Source organism: Limanda limanda, chromosome 1, assembly GCF_963576545.1.
Source record: "Limanda limanda chromosome 1, fLimLim1.1, whole genome shotgun sequence".
NCBI lineage: Eukaryota > Metazoa > Chordata > Actinopteri > Pleuronectiformes > Pleuronectidae > Limanda > Limanda limanda.
This window is the reverse complement of record NC_083636.1, coordinates 34,476,717-34,492,896: the sequence shown is the minus strand read 5'-3', so window position 1 is coordinate 34,492,896 and position 16,180 is coordinate 34,476,717. Positions and strand designations below refer to the sequence as shown.

General features: G+C 41.4%; 1 protein-coding gene across 1 annotated transcript in view; it reads left to right on the top strand.

Moving 5' to 3' along the window:
- The first annotated feature begins 3,291 nt into the window (after window positions 1–3,291).
- Window positions 3,292–16,180, top strand: part of pdlim5b (PDZ and LIM domain 5b) — a 38,691-nt gene continuing 25,802 nt past the window's right edge. Inside the window, exons 1-2 of the mRNA XM_061068780.1 lie at window positions 3,292–3,438; window positions 8,401–8,506. Coding sequence (XP_060924763.1) covers window positions 8,408–8,506 — 99 coding nt within the window. The 5' untranslated portion in view covers window positions 3,292–3,438; window positions 8,401–8,407. The remainder of the gene's footprint in view (window positions 3,439–8,400; window positions 8,507–16,180) is intronic.

The window sequence follows — 16,180 nt, the reverse complement described above, 5'->3', positions numbered from 1 at the left end:
CAGAAATGGTCCTGCTATATTCAGAAATTTTGCTTTGGAAGTCCAGTAAAATAACCAAAGCACCTGACTCAGACATTTGCGTTCTGACAAATTTACAGACTTCAGTGCATGTCTGAAAGCAGCTTTAGACTGTAATAATAATAATAATAATAATAATAATAATAATAATAATAATAATAATAATAATAATAATAATAATGATAATAATGATAATACTAATACTACTACTACTACTACTACTACTACTACTACTACTACTACTACTACTACTAATAATAATAATAATAACCAGAGCTCATATATGACCATAGTATGTGCATCCTAACCATTCAGCTATCAGGTCACCACCTAACCAAATTCATTTAAGATCATATAAAGCTTCAAAATAACAGGACCTGAGCACAGAACATCACCACAACTCCATTTAGTAAAAGTACATGTTATTCAATTGATAATACAAGTTACGGAAGCAAAACAAAGTTCAGTAGCAAAACAAACGAGTCCTTAAATTAAGGCTAAGGTTCCTACAAAACAAAACAAACGTGCAAAATACAGTAAACTAGAAAAGATTACAAAAAGGCTAAACAGAAAAAACTGAGAAAACACTAGAAAATTTTAAAAATTTAAAAGATTAAATTAAATTAAATTAAATTAAACCTGCGCGGTTCACTTCTGTGCAGGAGGTAAATACATTAAAAAAATAAAAAATTAAATAAAAAATTATAAAGTGAGCTTGTTAAAGCCCTCAAAAAGCCTGACTGTCTGTCAGTGCCTCTCAGTGCTCGGGCCTGATAATTATAAGTCATTATTAAATAAGATATTAGTAGCAGGACACATTCACTTGCTGTGATAAAACACTTTCTTAAACTCAAAATACAATGTTGACTCTCATTCCTGTTTGAAACTGGATTACAGTCATATTTTAAATGTAAATTTAAAATGTATTACATTTCTGGCCTTTTCTGGCCAAATAAATATGCAGTGCACAGGTATATGTGATAAATACTGTGACTTTCACTTACTATCAGCACTGTTGTCTATATGTTTATGCAACTCATACTTTTATATTGCTCTCTATTCTTATTGCCTTGAGTTGCTGCAGGAAAACCTCGCCCTCAGGCTAGATGCTCTGTACACAAGACGAGATGAGTGACACATGTTGAGCTGTGGATCTGCCCACGTGCAGAGGAAGACAGGATTAACAATAACTCCCCGAGGCCATTCATTCTATAGAGGCCTCCAGAGTGATGAGCATGCACTTTCTTTGCTGACCACTAGAGAGCGTACCAACCCCATAACACTAGGAATCAGAGTAAACCCTGAAACCTGCTGCTCTGGCACTGCCTTGTCTCAGTAACCGTCAAATGAATACTAGCTGAAATAATGAATGATACAAAAGTGATAATGTCAAACAAAACTATGCTTTATAATAAATAAGAAAACCATTGTGAATGTGTCAAACTGTGTGTAATTAAACACTTTTAAGATATATGTCAATGTCAAAGCAGAAATAACCACATTGGAGTAAATAATGTGTCTTGTACTTCACATTCTACCCACATTTGTTCATTGTTATTTAATTGCTGTGCTGGAGGGTAAGAGACTGGTACATTTAACATATCTGACTTGCAGCCTATGGCGTTTAGAATGCATGCAGTGGAAAGAATGGTCCATTGATGCAACAGGGCAAGCTGCTGCCCTGTCACATGTTCAAATATTTCTTTGCTAACATCATGCAAATATGTCCTTAATATAGAGCTGTTCACCACCACAGGCTAATCGCTCCATTTCTTGTTTTACATCACTTTATGTGACCCAATCATACCAACGAGAGAGGATTTAGCAAAGTTAGGAGCTTATCCAGATGGTGCTAGTTACAGGTTTCGATTTGTTACTAGACAGTGGCTGAAAAAAGCTTCTGCTACTATGAAAACACAATCAAATCCAAAAGACGCTGATATTTTTCACAGAGCAAAATGCCCTACTTAACAAAATATTTGATTCAAATTTCTGGATCTATGCCAAATTGAATGAGTTATTTATTGGCTCATGCTCCATCCTTCCTCTAAGTTTCGTGTAAATCCATTCAGTAGTTTTTGTGTTATTCAACCAAGCAACAAACAGACTAAGCCACTGACCAGCAACCAACGGACCAACCAACCAACCAACCAACCAACCAACCAACCAACCAACTGACCAACCAACCAACTGACCAACCAACCAACCAACCAACCAACCAACCAACCAACCAACCAACCAACCAACCAACCAACCAACCAACCAACCAACCAACCAACCAACTGATCAGCAACCAACAGACCAACCAACCAACCAACCAACTGACCAGCAACCAACAGACCAACCAACCAAGCAACCAACCAACCAACCAACCGACCAACCAACCGACCAAACAACCAACCAACCAACCAACCAACCAATACACCAACCAAGCGACTGACCAGACAACCGACTACACAACAAACCAACCAACCAAAAAACCAACCGACTGACCAGCCAACCATCTAAACAACCATCAGACCAAACAACCGACCAAACAACCAAACAACTAAACAACCAGACAGACAGACAGACAGACAGACAGACAGACAGACAGACAGACAGACAGACAGACAGACAGACAGACAGACAGACAGACAGACAGACAGACAGACAGACAGACAGACAGACAGACAGACAGACAGACAGACAGACAGACAGACAGACAGACAGACAGACAGACAGACAGACAGACAGACAGACAGAACAGAAGAATAAACCTACAAACGATGAGCCAATATAGCACCAGACACCATAGTCACTGAGGAGATGGGAGGTCTTACTGGGTTTGTCATTTCTGGTTTTACTTGTCATGAGGAGGTTTTACCATCAGTCTCCTTGGGGAGAGCTCAGCTCCACTTTGTACTTTTAAAAACAGTTTTTACTGTAACTCACCTGAACTGTCTCAAGTTTATCAAGTCTGCACCTGCAACTGCTGCAGTGTCGCCTCCAGTCAAAGGCGCGAAGCGTCCCACACGCACACACACACGCGCACACACACACACACGCACACACACTGTCTCTCCATCACACACGCGCACACCCACTCTCTCACGTTCACGCTCTCTCGCTCCATCACACGCACACACACTCTCTCTCTCTCTCTCGGTCTCTCTCTCTCTCTCTCTCTCTCTCTCTGTCTGTCTCTCTCTCTCTCTCTCTCTCTCTCTCTCTCTCTCTCTCTCTCTCTCTCTCTCTCACACACACACACACACATACAGACACACGCACACACACACACACACACACCCTCGTGGGGCTGGCTTATATGCGGAAGCCTCAGTTCCGCTCTCTCCACTCCTCTTGGAAACTGACAAGCGACGGACCGAAGTCTCGCTCCTCACCCAGAGCCCGAGCACCGGACCCGGCTACACGAGCGAGGTGAGTCCCGACACCTGGACACTGACTGAAACTCACTTTCACTGCTTCACGTTTACGACCCTGTCACAGACTTTCTACTTCGAACTCATCATAAAAACTTCATTGTGTACCTTTCCTCTAATAAACTCTTTATTATAGCACCAGCACCACCACAGTTGTCCACACTTTAACTTGACTATTAACCAGTAACAACCAGACTGAGAGTGGGGTTAGAATAAAGTCAGACATGTGGTTTAATGTCACACCCACTGGAACACAGAGTAAAGACAAGTCAATGCTCAGCTTCCGTGAGAAGAATGAACAGTGCAGGGAGGGACAGGTTCTGCAAACAGGAAAATGAATGATTGATCTGCCCCATGACTTCAACTGTTATTATTATGAGAATAAGTTACCGTTGTATTTCATTCATATTATTAAAGGTAAGACATGTGAAAGTTGAAATTTCATCATACTCTACTAAAGGTTTAGTTTTTTTTATAAAGACACTTGCTTTAAAGCAAACATTTAACCAGCAGGGACAGACTTGTCCCATAAAGTCAGGCTGGAACAAGTCCACCTGATTTTAAGTTGGCATATCTGTCGTCATCTTATTTCCATAGACAGTTAGTTATTGGTGCAGTTAATGACCTCACACTGTGAGAATCAACCTCCCTCTGTGAGTCAACACGTCCTGTCGATGATGATGATGTCACCAGCCACATTGTGTCCTGAAGCATTGAGACATGAGCATGACGAACACGTAGTAGTGATTACCAATTATGAAAGCTTTTTTACAATGATTATTATTATTATACAGTAATTGTGTAAACCTTTAACCCCAACGTCACATTAAATCCTGCTTATTTCCACTTGGCAGTTCACATTCACTGTAAACTTGTTGCATTTGAATTCAGCATCAGACTATTTAGATATTGCACGTACTAAGCGAGTTAAAATAACATCTACGACAGCAACATGTGCATGTCTGAGCCACTAGATAAGTTGGTCAGCAGTTCTCCTGTGTCCTGTGCTGAAAGGATTGTGTTGTAATCTGGCTTCTGGTGTGAAGTGTTGAAACATTTGACAGAATAAAGCGCCGTTATGACAGGAACTGGAAAGATAAGGCCCCGAGTGACAAATGACCAGAATTAAGCTCTAAATAGCCCAGATAGAAAAAGAGGTTAATGTGGGTGCTGCTGATAAAATGTTCCGTGCAGAGCCCGACTGTTTGCCTTTGTTTGGGAACACTGAGAAGGTGTGTCCGCTCATGTCTCTGCATGATATCATAAGGGACTGGAAAACAGGCAGTGACACGAGATGAGACGGGCCTTATGTTTGTTTTCTCCATATTAGGAAGAGATATGCGTTTGATATGCGGGTCCAGCATAACTTTGAGTCAGCGTCAGCCAAAATTTCAGCTATTTGCCTTCTCCCAAACATGTCATGTACCTTTTTATTGAGACGTCAGCTGGGAAATCCAATACGGAAGGAATCTCATGTACTTGTGACACAGCAATTCGACGCTGTGCATTCCTTGAGGGTTTGGTGATTTAACAATGGCAGAGTGTCCTCTAGCTGGGACTTTTGGATCAAAGGGTGTTGAATAAAATCAGTGTTGATGTCCATTGTGTTTTGTGTCACTTGAGTAAATTGCCATTGTCGCCTGGAACAGTGTGAAAGTTGTGGTTGTGGCATCAGCAGCTTCCGTGACGTTAGAGTTCAGCTGCCTTGTGCTGTTGTAAATCTCAAAAAACTTTAATATTAATAAATATAAGAGCGTATTCATATGTTCTGGAGACTTCTATAGCAGTTTTGTATACAGTGATGTTACTCAGACAATGCAAGTGCATGCAGGGATTACATTTCATAGTGACAATGCATGGAACAACAGTCCACAGTGTGTCCCGCCTCTCGCCCAACGTCAGCTGGGATTGGCCCAACCATGACCCTCACAGGATAAGTAGAATCATTAGATGGACAATGGATGGAAAATCTTATTGTTTAGGCCTTTTCTTTCCCAGCTCAACTCCAAGTCACCTTGAAGAGGAAGACTGCCTTCTTCAATTGCTTTCTGTCTCATTATAGACCTGCATATTCTGCATATGTGTGTTTGAGAATATCCGCTTGATTGTGAAAGTGCATAGCATGAATACTAGAGCTCTTCATGCCCTGCTGCCTTCCAGGTGTTCGGCTCCTCCCTGTCACTTTCACATGCGATTTTTACTTCTTCTCCTCCACCTCCCGGCACACTTTTATGTCTGCTCGGCTTTAAAGAGGCCTGTTCCCCTCCAGGCGTGCCGGCGATGAGACAGCGTGCAGGCATGAGCCTCCGATTTGATTTGTGTCTGGTACGTCTGACCAGGGGACGGGCTGCAGCAGGTGGTGCTGCGGCCCTGAGGGGATTTGTGACGGAAGCATGACTTGCAATGTCGAAATGACATGCCTCTGAGATTACAAGGTGTTATTATACATGAAATACTCACTGGGAAAGTATGTTTAGTCTGCACTGCCCAGCACACATGAATATATGCAGTGTATCTCTTTTGATGGTTATTTTCAAGGCAGGGGTTGAAATGTGTAGTTTCTTAGTTTTAAGAAGTTTTCCATCAATCCATCGCTGTCCTTTAAGGGTTGTGGGGGGGCCAGATCCAATCCCAGTTTACATTGGGTGAGAGGCAGAGTTCACCCTGGGCAGGTTGCCAGTTACAATTAGAATATGTATTTCGCAAAGTTCTCCAAAGCCAAAAACGTTTAAATTAAACATTAACTTTAAACCCTATAATTTCATTACAAAGGGATAGAAGCTATTTATCTATCCACCTCCCGTTTCCTTCATCACCTTTTCTAACATAAAGTCTTGGCCTCCTCTGGGTCTCGGTTGCTTTTACGAGTAAATTCTGATAACTATTATCAATGCTTCCATCTGTTCAAAGACAGACTCATGCAGCTTTACCTCTGTACTTCCCCCTCTTCCTTGTAATTGCAGTGTACGGTACATGACGTGTAATGCTCATGGGCGAGTCTTTTGATGTCCTGTTTTCATGTCAACATCCTCCTCTTTGCATTGGGCAGCTCAAAGGGGACATCATGTATTTCCACGTGATCCGGGGGTTTTGCTGAAACTGTGCACAGAAGCAGCAGCAGACCACACCACACTCTTTCTTCCTCTCTTTCTTATTGGACAGTAAAGTGTATTCTGCAAATATGGGATAACCAATATCCCCAGTCATCAACCTAATGAATTAGATAATGCTCTAAATCTCCACATGTGACTGCACTTAACTTGGGTCTCGCTTCCAATAAATAGCTTGCAGCTTCAGTTTTTCAGGGGAAAAGGAATGCATGACAGGCAGGGCTTCAACCAGTGAAAATCAACTGTGCATGAACTATTTTATGGCCTCAAATCCTCTTTTCAGTGTCTCATTTTCTGGAACTGTCTATTTAATTTGCATGCACGTTACCATAATCAGGATATGATCCACCCATGAGGTGATGTACGTAATGTATGCTGTAAATGCCATTTGTGGCAACAATGAATCTCTGAGCCGGCAGAAGTGAAGCTGAGCTCCAGCAAGTCTCCAGACATCCAGGGTGTTGCCTTCGTCAATAATTTGTCAGTGTTCAGGCCGAGCAGAACGACAATTGTCTTAGGAAAGATCAGTCCTCACTCTGTCACATAGAATTTAACAGGTTTTTTAGCAAGATCTTACTGCATGCTGGTGATATAATTAATGTTTTATTCATTTCTAAAACCCAGGAATGAGTGTGATTGATTATTCTGGCACAGAACACACGAAAAATCTTTTGGAATAAAGAAGATACGATGCCTTCCAATGCCTAATTGAAAATAGTTACCTCACCACTGGTATTTTTTCTTAAACCCCTATTTGTCCAAACGACAGTGTGATTATAGTTTCATTTACATATCTGTAAATCTGTGCTAATTATTAACAATAGTCATGCATTCAGTAGCTCCATATTCTTATATTCATATTATAGAAATATTGATGATCTCAGATTGGTTTTGTTTTGTTCGAGGGTTATTCAGCAGCCGGTTCAGTGAGAGGACACTGAGATGATAGAATGTCTGATCTGAGTTTCATTGAAGCTAAACAAACGATTATCTGTGTTTATGTGTCACATATTTCCGACTGTTCCCTCGTTCTTTTTTGCAAACATCACTTCCAATGCGCTGGAAAAAGAAGAAGGAGAAGAACGCCATTTCGCACTCTAAAGGGTTTTTTGACAGTCCAATATGAAAAAAGTTGAACCCTGCTTCATGGTGAAGATTTGAAGCTCTTTCATGGTGGTTCTTTGACTTCCAGTTCCTCGTTAAACCCTCTGTCCTGCTCTCGAGAGGATTCACTGTAAACGATATGTTACAGGCTCGCTCCTTTACACAGACATGCTCCAAAGCTGCAGAGCTGGCATCTTAAATAGAGAACTCATATTAGAAAGTTGCACTTGAATTTAAACTGCTTGTTTGTGGAATGCTGTATGATAAAAGTCAAGAAAAGTCTAAAGACATTGACTGTACATCATATCTGCAAAACATTTGTGATGACATATTGTGAAATTATATATTAAGGAAAGAGGGAAAACATTCCTTATTTTTTAAGATGTAAGATAGTTATTATCGCTAGGAAAAGGATGGAAAAACCAGCAGCAGCATACACAACCTTTAATTTCTATTCATCAGTGGAATGCTGCTGTTTGGGTTTTAGCAGAATGAGCAGATTACAGTGCTCTACATTGATAACAGTAATCTTTACCAAATGTCAGTGTGGGCTGCACAGCGCACGTATACAACCTAATGCATGAATACACACTTTCTTTATTCCTGTTATTATCTTCCATTTGTATTCTCTGTCGTATCTGAATATTTGTTCTTTCTCTGTGGAGAATCGTCCTCTTGTTATATCATATCTCTTTTAATATGGATTTGCGCACAGGGAGTATAACAGTGTGTTGTTCTGTCTCCAGGTGAATCATGAGCAGCAGCTACAGCGTCTCCCTGGCTGGCCCCGCCCCCTGGGGCTTCAGACTGCAAGGGGGGAAAGACTTCTGTCTGCCCCTCACCATCTCACGGGTGAGTGACACACACACACACACACACACACACACACACACACACACACACACACACACACACACACACACACACACACACACACACACACACACACACACACACACACACATAAACACCACTTGCGTAGCCTTTACTTCACGACACCTCTGAGGAATGCTACTCACGCTCACTTTGCCCTTTGCCTGGTCAGTGATAAAGTTCAGGTCCCATTCATCTCCTGTGTGACACTCATTGCTGGATTTAGAAACCCTCTCCAACAGTTCGTGGCCCCTGTTATTCCGCACCCCCCCCCTGTGACTATTGTCATAATAATGTTACATAACTTAGCCGTGACCCCAACATCCGTCAATTTAAGTAGAAAAAAAGGAGAACGAGCCCACCCTCCCTTGAATTTCCTCCGACGGCCTTTCCGGATATATTTGGAGGATTAAGCCGGTGGCTGTTAACGCCTGCTGTCATTCGGAGGCGGGATAGTGCGAAGTGCCCTGGCCTTGCTCCCTGGCATTAGTTCTGATGAGAGACACAGGGGAGACAGGGTGTGCTGGGTTCTGCACTGGAAGCATCAGGACCTGTCCTTAAACAGCCCATTAGAATGAAACTCTAGAAAGCCACAGAGGTTCTGGAATAACTATCTGTGTGCCACATAAATTCCGAGTGGGCTGACGAGGTTCTGTCGAGGCCTGAGCCCGGGGGGAGGTTCTCCTGGAAGAGCCGTTTACAATCAGGCCTGTTTATCTGACAGGTCCGTCCTCTGCATAAACATAGTTATAGTTACAGCGTTTATCTTCATATTGTTGCAATCATTTTAAGAAGTGCAGCAGAGTTTAATGTTGGTCTTTGGTGGATTCGAACCCGGAGCTGTCTGAAGTGTCTCAATTATAATAACATGCCTCTTGTCAAACAGGATTAGAAGTAGTCAGCTTGCTTCTACCAGTGTGACCAGTGCTGTGAAAATAACTGTCTGCTGCAGACTGAGCTGTGTTATTCACCTCTAACTGCTTCCTGTTATGTAATTGCGATCTCAGTGTCGGGTCCAAGGTCAGTTACAGTGTTTATTTGCTGGCGGGATCGGTTACAACATTTTGAAAGTTATGTGCCGAGAAGTGAAGTGACTTTGTGTCAGGACATAATTACTCCAAAGGGTACACAAAGGCCAGCATAGCTGCTCAGACTATTTTTATGCCTTGCTACTGTGATAATAAATGTACCTGGCACGTGTTGTTAACGTGCACGTAGCTGTCGGCACACATCCTGTCATCATATCTCAAAAACAATACGTGACCCAGGAGCTCCACACTCGTCACCTGATTAGATATTGGAGTACATTCAAGAGTTAAAATGTATAAATATAGAAAAAAATCTAAATCCTGCCAGAGGTGAAGATGAAAATGAATATATTGAAAATGTCCAACAACTTAGTGCATTTTCACTTCAATTCTTGAGGGTCAAGAGGACATATATCCTGCTTTCATATAGATTTTTGGTATAATATCAAAAATGGTATCGATATAATTATATCTGGTATTTGCTGTGTCATGTTTTCATAGTATAAAGATTATTCAAAACAGAGACAGGTGACCCGACAGGAACTTTGCATCTATTCAAATCTGGAGTGCATGTGAAGTGGTCGGTCTGACGAGTCATTTTTTGTGGCCCATGGTTGCGGTTTAGCTCTGGACCATAAAAGGTCGTCCACCAGCCGCCCTGTGCTGAGTCATCAGCGGTCAGGAGCTGCAGAGCCACTCGCCCTTTATTCAATTTTCAGAGTGAACGGCTTAGATATCCTGTTATTGTGCCAGTGATCATTTTTCCATTTGTCTATTAATACTAGAATCCTATTGTCACATCAGGCCAACATGATGCAGACGGTAGCGGTATAGCTAAAAGGTTATATATACATTTATTCACATACTTTTTATATAAATATATAAATATTGTAGATGTCAGTTTTATCCATCTACCGTATCTGTATCAACTAACTGTAATTACGAGTAAGTCAGCCGAAGGTACGTATATGTATGGAAACATCTGTCAACAGTTTAACCATTACTTCAGCTCAGCCATTAGATGAATTAGTAGAAAATGGAGCAGACCACAGGCCTATTTTCAGGTTCATTAGACAGCGACAATGTTAAATAGACTTTTCTGTAAAGAATAACCATCTGTTGGTATCACATTAGATCTCGTATTGTTTTGCTTAGATGGATACGATAACTGGAATAATGATGTAATGACTCGACATATGGGTCCCATATGTAACTGATCCTCGGATTATGTACATAATTTAAGGCCGGTTCCTCACGACCAGACGACCGCAGCCTGTTTTCCTTGTTCCTTTTAAGGAGTATTTGGCCCTTGTAAAAGCACTAAATAAAGATGTGAGTCGGAGGACAGTGTATATCCTGTGCCATAAATATTCATTGTGTAATATTCAGTTGGGTGTCATTGAAATACTGACTAAAAATTTTCAAAAAACGCAACTATATTTGGGGGAGAATGATGTACGCACCTCGTTACCTGTGACCTGCACCCATTGGACGATACTAACTGTCAATCACACTGTATCCATGATCCAAATACATACCAAGCTTTAACTTCTATTTTACTCTAAATGGGGCGATAGTTTACAAAATTAATATCATGCTGTACTGAAGAAGACTTGAAACTAATGATTGAGAACATAAACTCCTATATAGGTAAATGTTTAATTTGATACATTTCTAATTGACGCCTATACAAAGACTTCTTGAAGCAACCAGTGGAGTCGCCCTCTGCTGGTCATTCGAGCGAATGCAAGCGCCAGGCACTTGCGCACAAGTCCATTTTGTACATATGGAGAAATTCCCTCCGTGAATAATTTAGTCCACTGACGTTGAATTGGAGACTTTGAGCTCTGAAATGGTTTTGTGTTCGAAAGGTTATCATCAACCCTTTCATCAAAAAAACTAGTATTTTGTACGAATGTATATACAAGTTGTGTCTGTGATGTTAATTCTGTGTTATTGACTCAACTTTTTAACAAAGCAACTAACCGTCAGAAGCGAGACCACCCAGTGTTGTATGGACGTGCACTGGAGGAAGGACTTAGTTCTGTACATTTTGTGTGCGGATGCCTGATCCTCCAGACTCTTTCCATCCTTGTTGTCTGTGGTTATTCCAGCTCCTTTATTCAGGAATTTCTTGACAAGCCTCCACATGGAAAGACTTCCACTGGCAAATTCTATTGATTTGAGTGGACGCGCTATTATAGCACTACTTATGATTACTTATATGGTTTTACAATCTGTAGAAAAGCTTCACCCGATTATGCATGCCTGTGTTCATCATTGTCTGGTTCCCCTGGGTCGGGACGAGGGCAGCGCAGTGAAATTGTTCCCTTCTTTTTCCATCGACCCCTCACTTCCCCTACTTGCCCTTCGTATCCTTTTGTTTGCTGTTTTAGTGGCATGTGATACTTGGAGGGAACATTTTTACAAGCAAATTTTAGCTCTTTGTTTGCATAAGATCTCTGTCCCTCCGGATGCGTTTGATGCAACTACTTTTATGTTTTCATATGATGAAGCTACTTCAACATAATCAATTTAAATTTGTCGCAAACATAACCATCAGTCATATTTAATGGCCTATGGATTAAGAACTTTCATTCTTAAAATGTCAGAATACGCCCTTTTCATGGTTTAATATTTAAAGGATCACCTAGAAAACATATAACGCATATTGTAAAGCTCTATGTGAGAGTTCGGCTCAGATCCAGAAGAAATCTAATCAGGTGGAGAAAGACTGGCTGAAATCTGTGAGGCCGAAAGCGTGTGGTCTGCGCCGCGGAGCTGCCAAAACGTTTGTTTCTGTCTCTTCTATTAAATCTCTCAAACATTTGAACATGGAAAGTGACATTTAATAGAGACCGTTTTGAATCTTTTGGCTTTTTTATCATCTTCACGGACAATAATCTAATAAACTGTGATTTTACGCAGGCTCCTAAAGACGTGTTCAGGTTACATGTGTGTTTTAGTAGAAAAATATCATCTGCAGTATGTGTTTGATCCCCGGCTGAGCTCTCTGGTGTCTGTCTCGAGCTGCGTCGAGGCATCTGCTTTCAATCTCCCCAATGCAATATGGCAGAGTTATAAAGAATAACTTGATTTTGATTTAGATCGCTCACTCTATTATTTTTTGATGGAATCCTCTTTGTCTCCGCTTGAGACGGTTTGCTGCTTAGAGGAGAATGAGCCCATGTGGTATAAATTCAAAGACGTGCAAAAAGACGTGCAGACTTTGTGGTTTGCAGCTTGAACTACAACCCACAATTACTGCAGAGGGACAGTGATAACAGTGATAGTGACTCGCTCTTGATAACAGACATCCCCCGATATAAAGCCCTGTCAAGCGCTTTGCACGGCTCTCAAGTTGCAAGGCAATTTATACGTTTACCACAGTCGCTGAAAGTGAAACTCATTTCCCATTCCAAGTATCCATTAGTGTTCAAGTGCCTTCTTGAGTTATGTTGTTGTACCTTTGAATGAACCCCGGTTTTTTTAACGTCTTAGCTGCTGGAAAGCGCAAAAAACGTATATTCTTAAGATTTAACCTGTGATTAAGTATTTCCATACCCATATGCAGCCGGAACACGCTGCCATCCAGAGAGTAGGTGAAACTTAACAATTATCTTGGGCATTTTGGTTGGTAGAAAGCCAAAAGAGTTGGAATGAGTTGGAATTGAGTTACAAAGTCAATCTGGTGCATGAATTAGGCTCCATCGTGTCCAAATACCCGTTTAAAGCAACACTGGGTGAATTTTACGTAGCAACAGCGCCCTCTGCAGCCACACACAGTCTCTAATTCTGTTGGCTCAGTGTCCAAGCGTGAAAAACAAAGTCCATCAATGAGTTGACTTGACTTGCTGAATTGACACAAAGCTGTACACTGGATATTTCTCATTATCCTAGACTTATTAACCAGAAGAGCTGCTGCTGCAACAAATTTACCAAACTTTCTGTAGAATTCTTGATATTTTAATTTTGGGCTCTGAATGTTGGAGATAAACGCAGGTTTTTAACGACTTCTAATTATTTTTAAGTGATCTAAAGTTTGGTTTGATTCTGGCAGTTCCACACTTCTCTCAGGAGATCGTGCACGAACGTGTGTTCAGTGTGAGAAGTGGAAATTAACCATTCTCTCTATTCCAAATCAGGCTGAAGTTGAAGTTGCTATTTTAAGGTAAAAAACGTTGCTCTGCCACGATGTGCTTGAGCAGCGCTTGTCAGCCGGGCTTGTTTCTGACCTGACTGAAGCGCATTCACTATTCATCGAGGGCTTGGTGCCGCTTTGTGCTGTTTTGTTTGTGTTGTCATGGCGATTTGACTGAGAGCACCCGTGTAGGTCCGCCTGGCATCTCGTGTTTTCCAGCCGCCTGATTGATGTAGTGAGAGACGGGGGTCAAACCATGACAACCAGCACCGTACCGCTGCTCGAGTGCGCTTAATTGGGATGTTTGGCTTGGAGGAAAAGGGGACTTAGCCATTTTGTCCCCCTCCCCGACTGCTGTCTTCTCCATTAACATGCACTCTTCTCACTGTTGAAACAGTTTGTGCCAAGTGTAGCAGGTGTGTAACCGTACAGCGCTTAGTGGAGGGTTACTTATTTTAATTAGACAGTTGGAGTGAGTCAATCCGCGGCAGCCTGGAGGACATAGCGTTAGTGCCGAGCCCTTTCCATATAAGGTCCTCTGTCTTACGTCTTCCCTACACAGACATGACATGCGTCTCACAGGCCTGCAGCTCCCACCACAAGACGCTTCCTGTAACATGACTTCTGAAACGTAAAAATGACCACAGCCCTTTTCCTTTCACCATAATTTCGACATTAAAGACAGGAAATTACAAACCTACCAGGAGGGAACGTGATTAGTATCCTAATAATAAGGTATGTGTGATCTTAAACATATTACCTTTCCCCAAGTGTATCTGGTTTTTAAAGCATGTTCTGTAAATGTTTTGCCCATACTGAGTGTTGTGTGAAATTTAAAATGTTTGGCGTCGTCACTGGGGTGCAAATCAGTGGTTTGAATGGTATTTGGAGATTTGGCCGCAGCTTCACTCCACACAGCAGAGACTTTATTTGCACCGTATCAACTTCTTAACAAAGCTTTTTTCTCTTTAAACACAATATTTAACTCCTGTTCCCATCAATAACAAATCAAAGTTTTAAAGAAAAACATTTGAACAGTTTTGAGAATGAACCAGATCAAATTTGCTTTAAAGACTTTGTTTGATTGTATCTAAATAAACGATTGATTAAACAAACAGGGAAGAATAGGAGTGTTCATTTTCAAAGTTTCTGTTGAACTGAATGGTTTTATAGTCTGTACACCCTCTTTTTACATATACATATTCATACAGTGTACATAAACTAAAAGGAATTACAAGACACCCTTATTTACATCTTCTTTCTGTATTAAATATACAGAACATGTGAAAAAAAGAGAAACATGAAAATGAAGTATTGAATATCAGAACTATTGCATATCATGTTAACTCAATAAAGATAAACTCTCTTCTCCCAGGTTTTCTCCAGATAAGTGTGCTCATCTTTTTACAGTCGGACAAAAATGGAGTTCTTCCATAAAAAACATTTGCTGCAGAGATAAATCACGGAGCTTTTCAGTGAGGAGTAATCATACCCTCCAGTGTAGGACACTAAGTATTGTGCAATATGTTGCTTTCAAGGTAAATCTTAGAGACACTTACAGGAGCAGCGTGGACCCACCAGTAACTGCACAGCAGTAAAATCAGCCGTGTGGAGAGGACCACAGCAGCGTAGCAGCAGCACCATTGTGAAGCTGGAATCCCATTCATGTAAATGCAGTTGGAAAGACATTTGAAAACGTCTTTCTCATCTGCCTAACAAAGATTCAATGACTCCCGGGACCTTTTTTTCACTCTTTAGACGAAGTTGTAAACCTTCGCCTCCTTTTTTTAATTTAACCTAGAAAAGTTTGAAATAGGAACTTGTTCTTTGATCGAGTGCACACATTACATAATAGAGAGCGGTTGAGAGTATTCGTTAAAAGCACATTGCAAAAACATCCTGGTCTCTTGCTGGAGCTGGAGTAGCACAGCCAAGGTTCCTGTTCATTACTTATCTGTTCTCTATCTTGAGTGCGTCAGACCTTGATTTATATTTATAGATGGTGGATTCCAGGGATTCCTACTGTAACATCTATTTGTTTTTTTCTCCTTGTGAGTGAGGCAGCTTGTGAGTGAAGGACATCGGGGTTTATAAAGTGATCTCTGTCTGCTGCAGACGAAAGCGTCAAACATTAAAACAAATCTTTCTGGGAATGTTACAAGAGTCCGCTTCTCTCTTCACCTCTAGAAATAGGACATGTTTGAGGAATTGCCATAGAGCTATGTACAGTCCTCTCTCTCACATCCCTACAAGGAGAGAGCTTGTCCTTTCCACTCTCTCTCTTTCTCTCTAACACACACACACACACACACACACACACACACACACACATACACACACACACACACACACACACACACACACACACACACACACACACACGCACACACACACACACACACACAGACGTCAGAGAGGGAGACATTGAGGGATGGAGAGGCATGTCCCAGGGACATGTTCATTCAACAATCCCCCCTCCCCCCC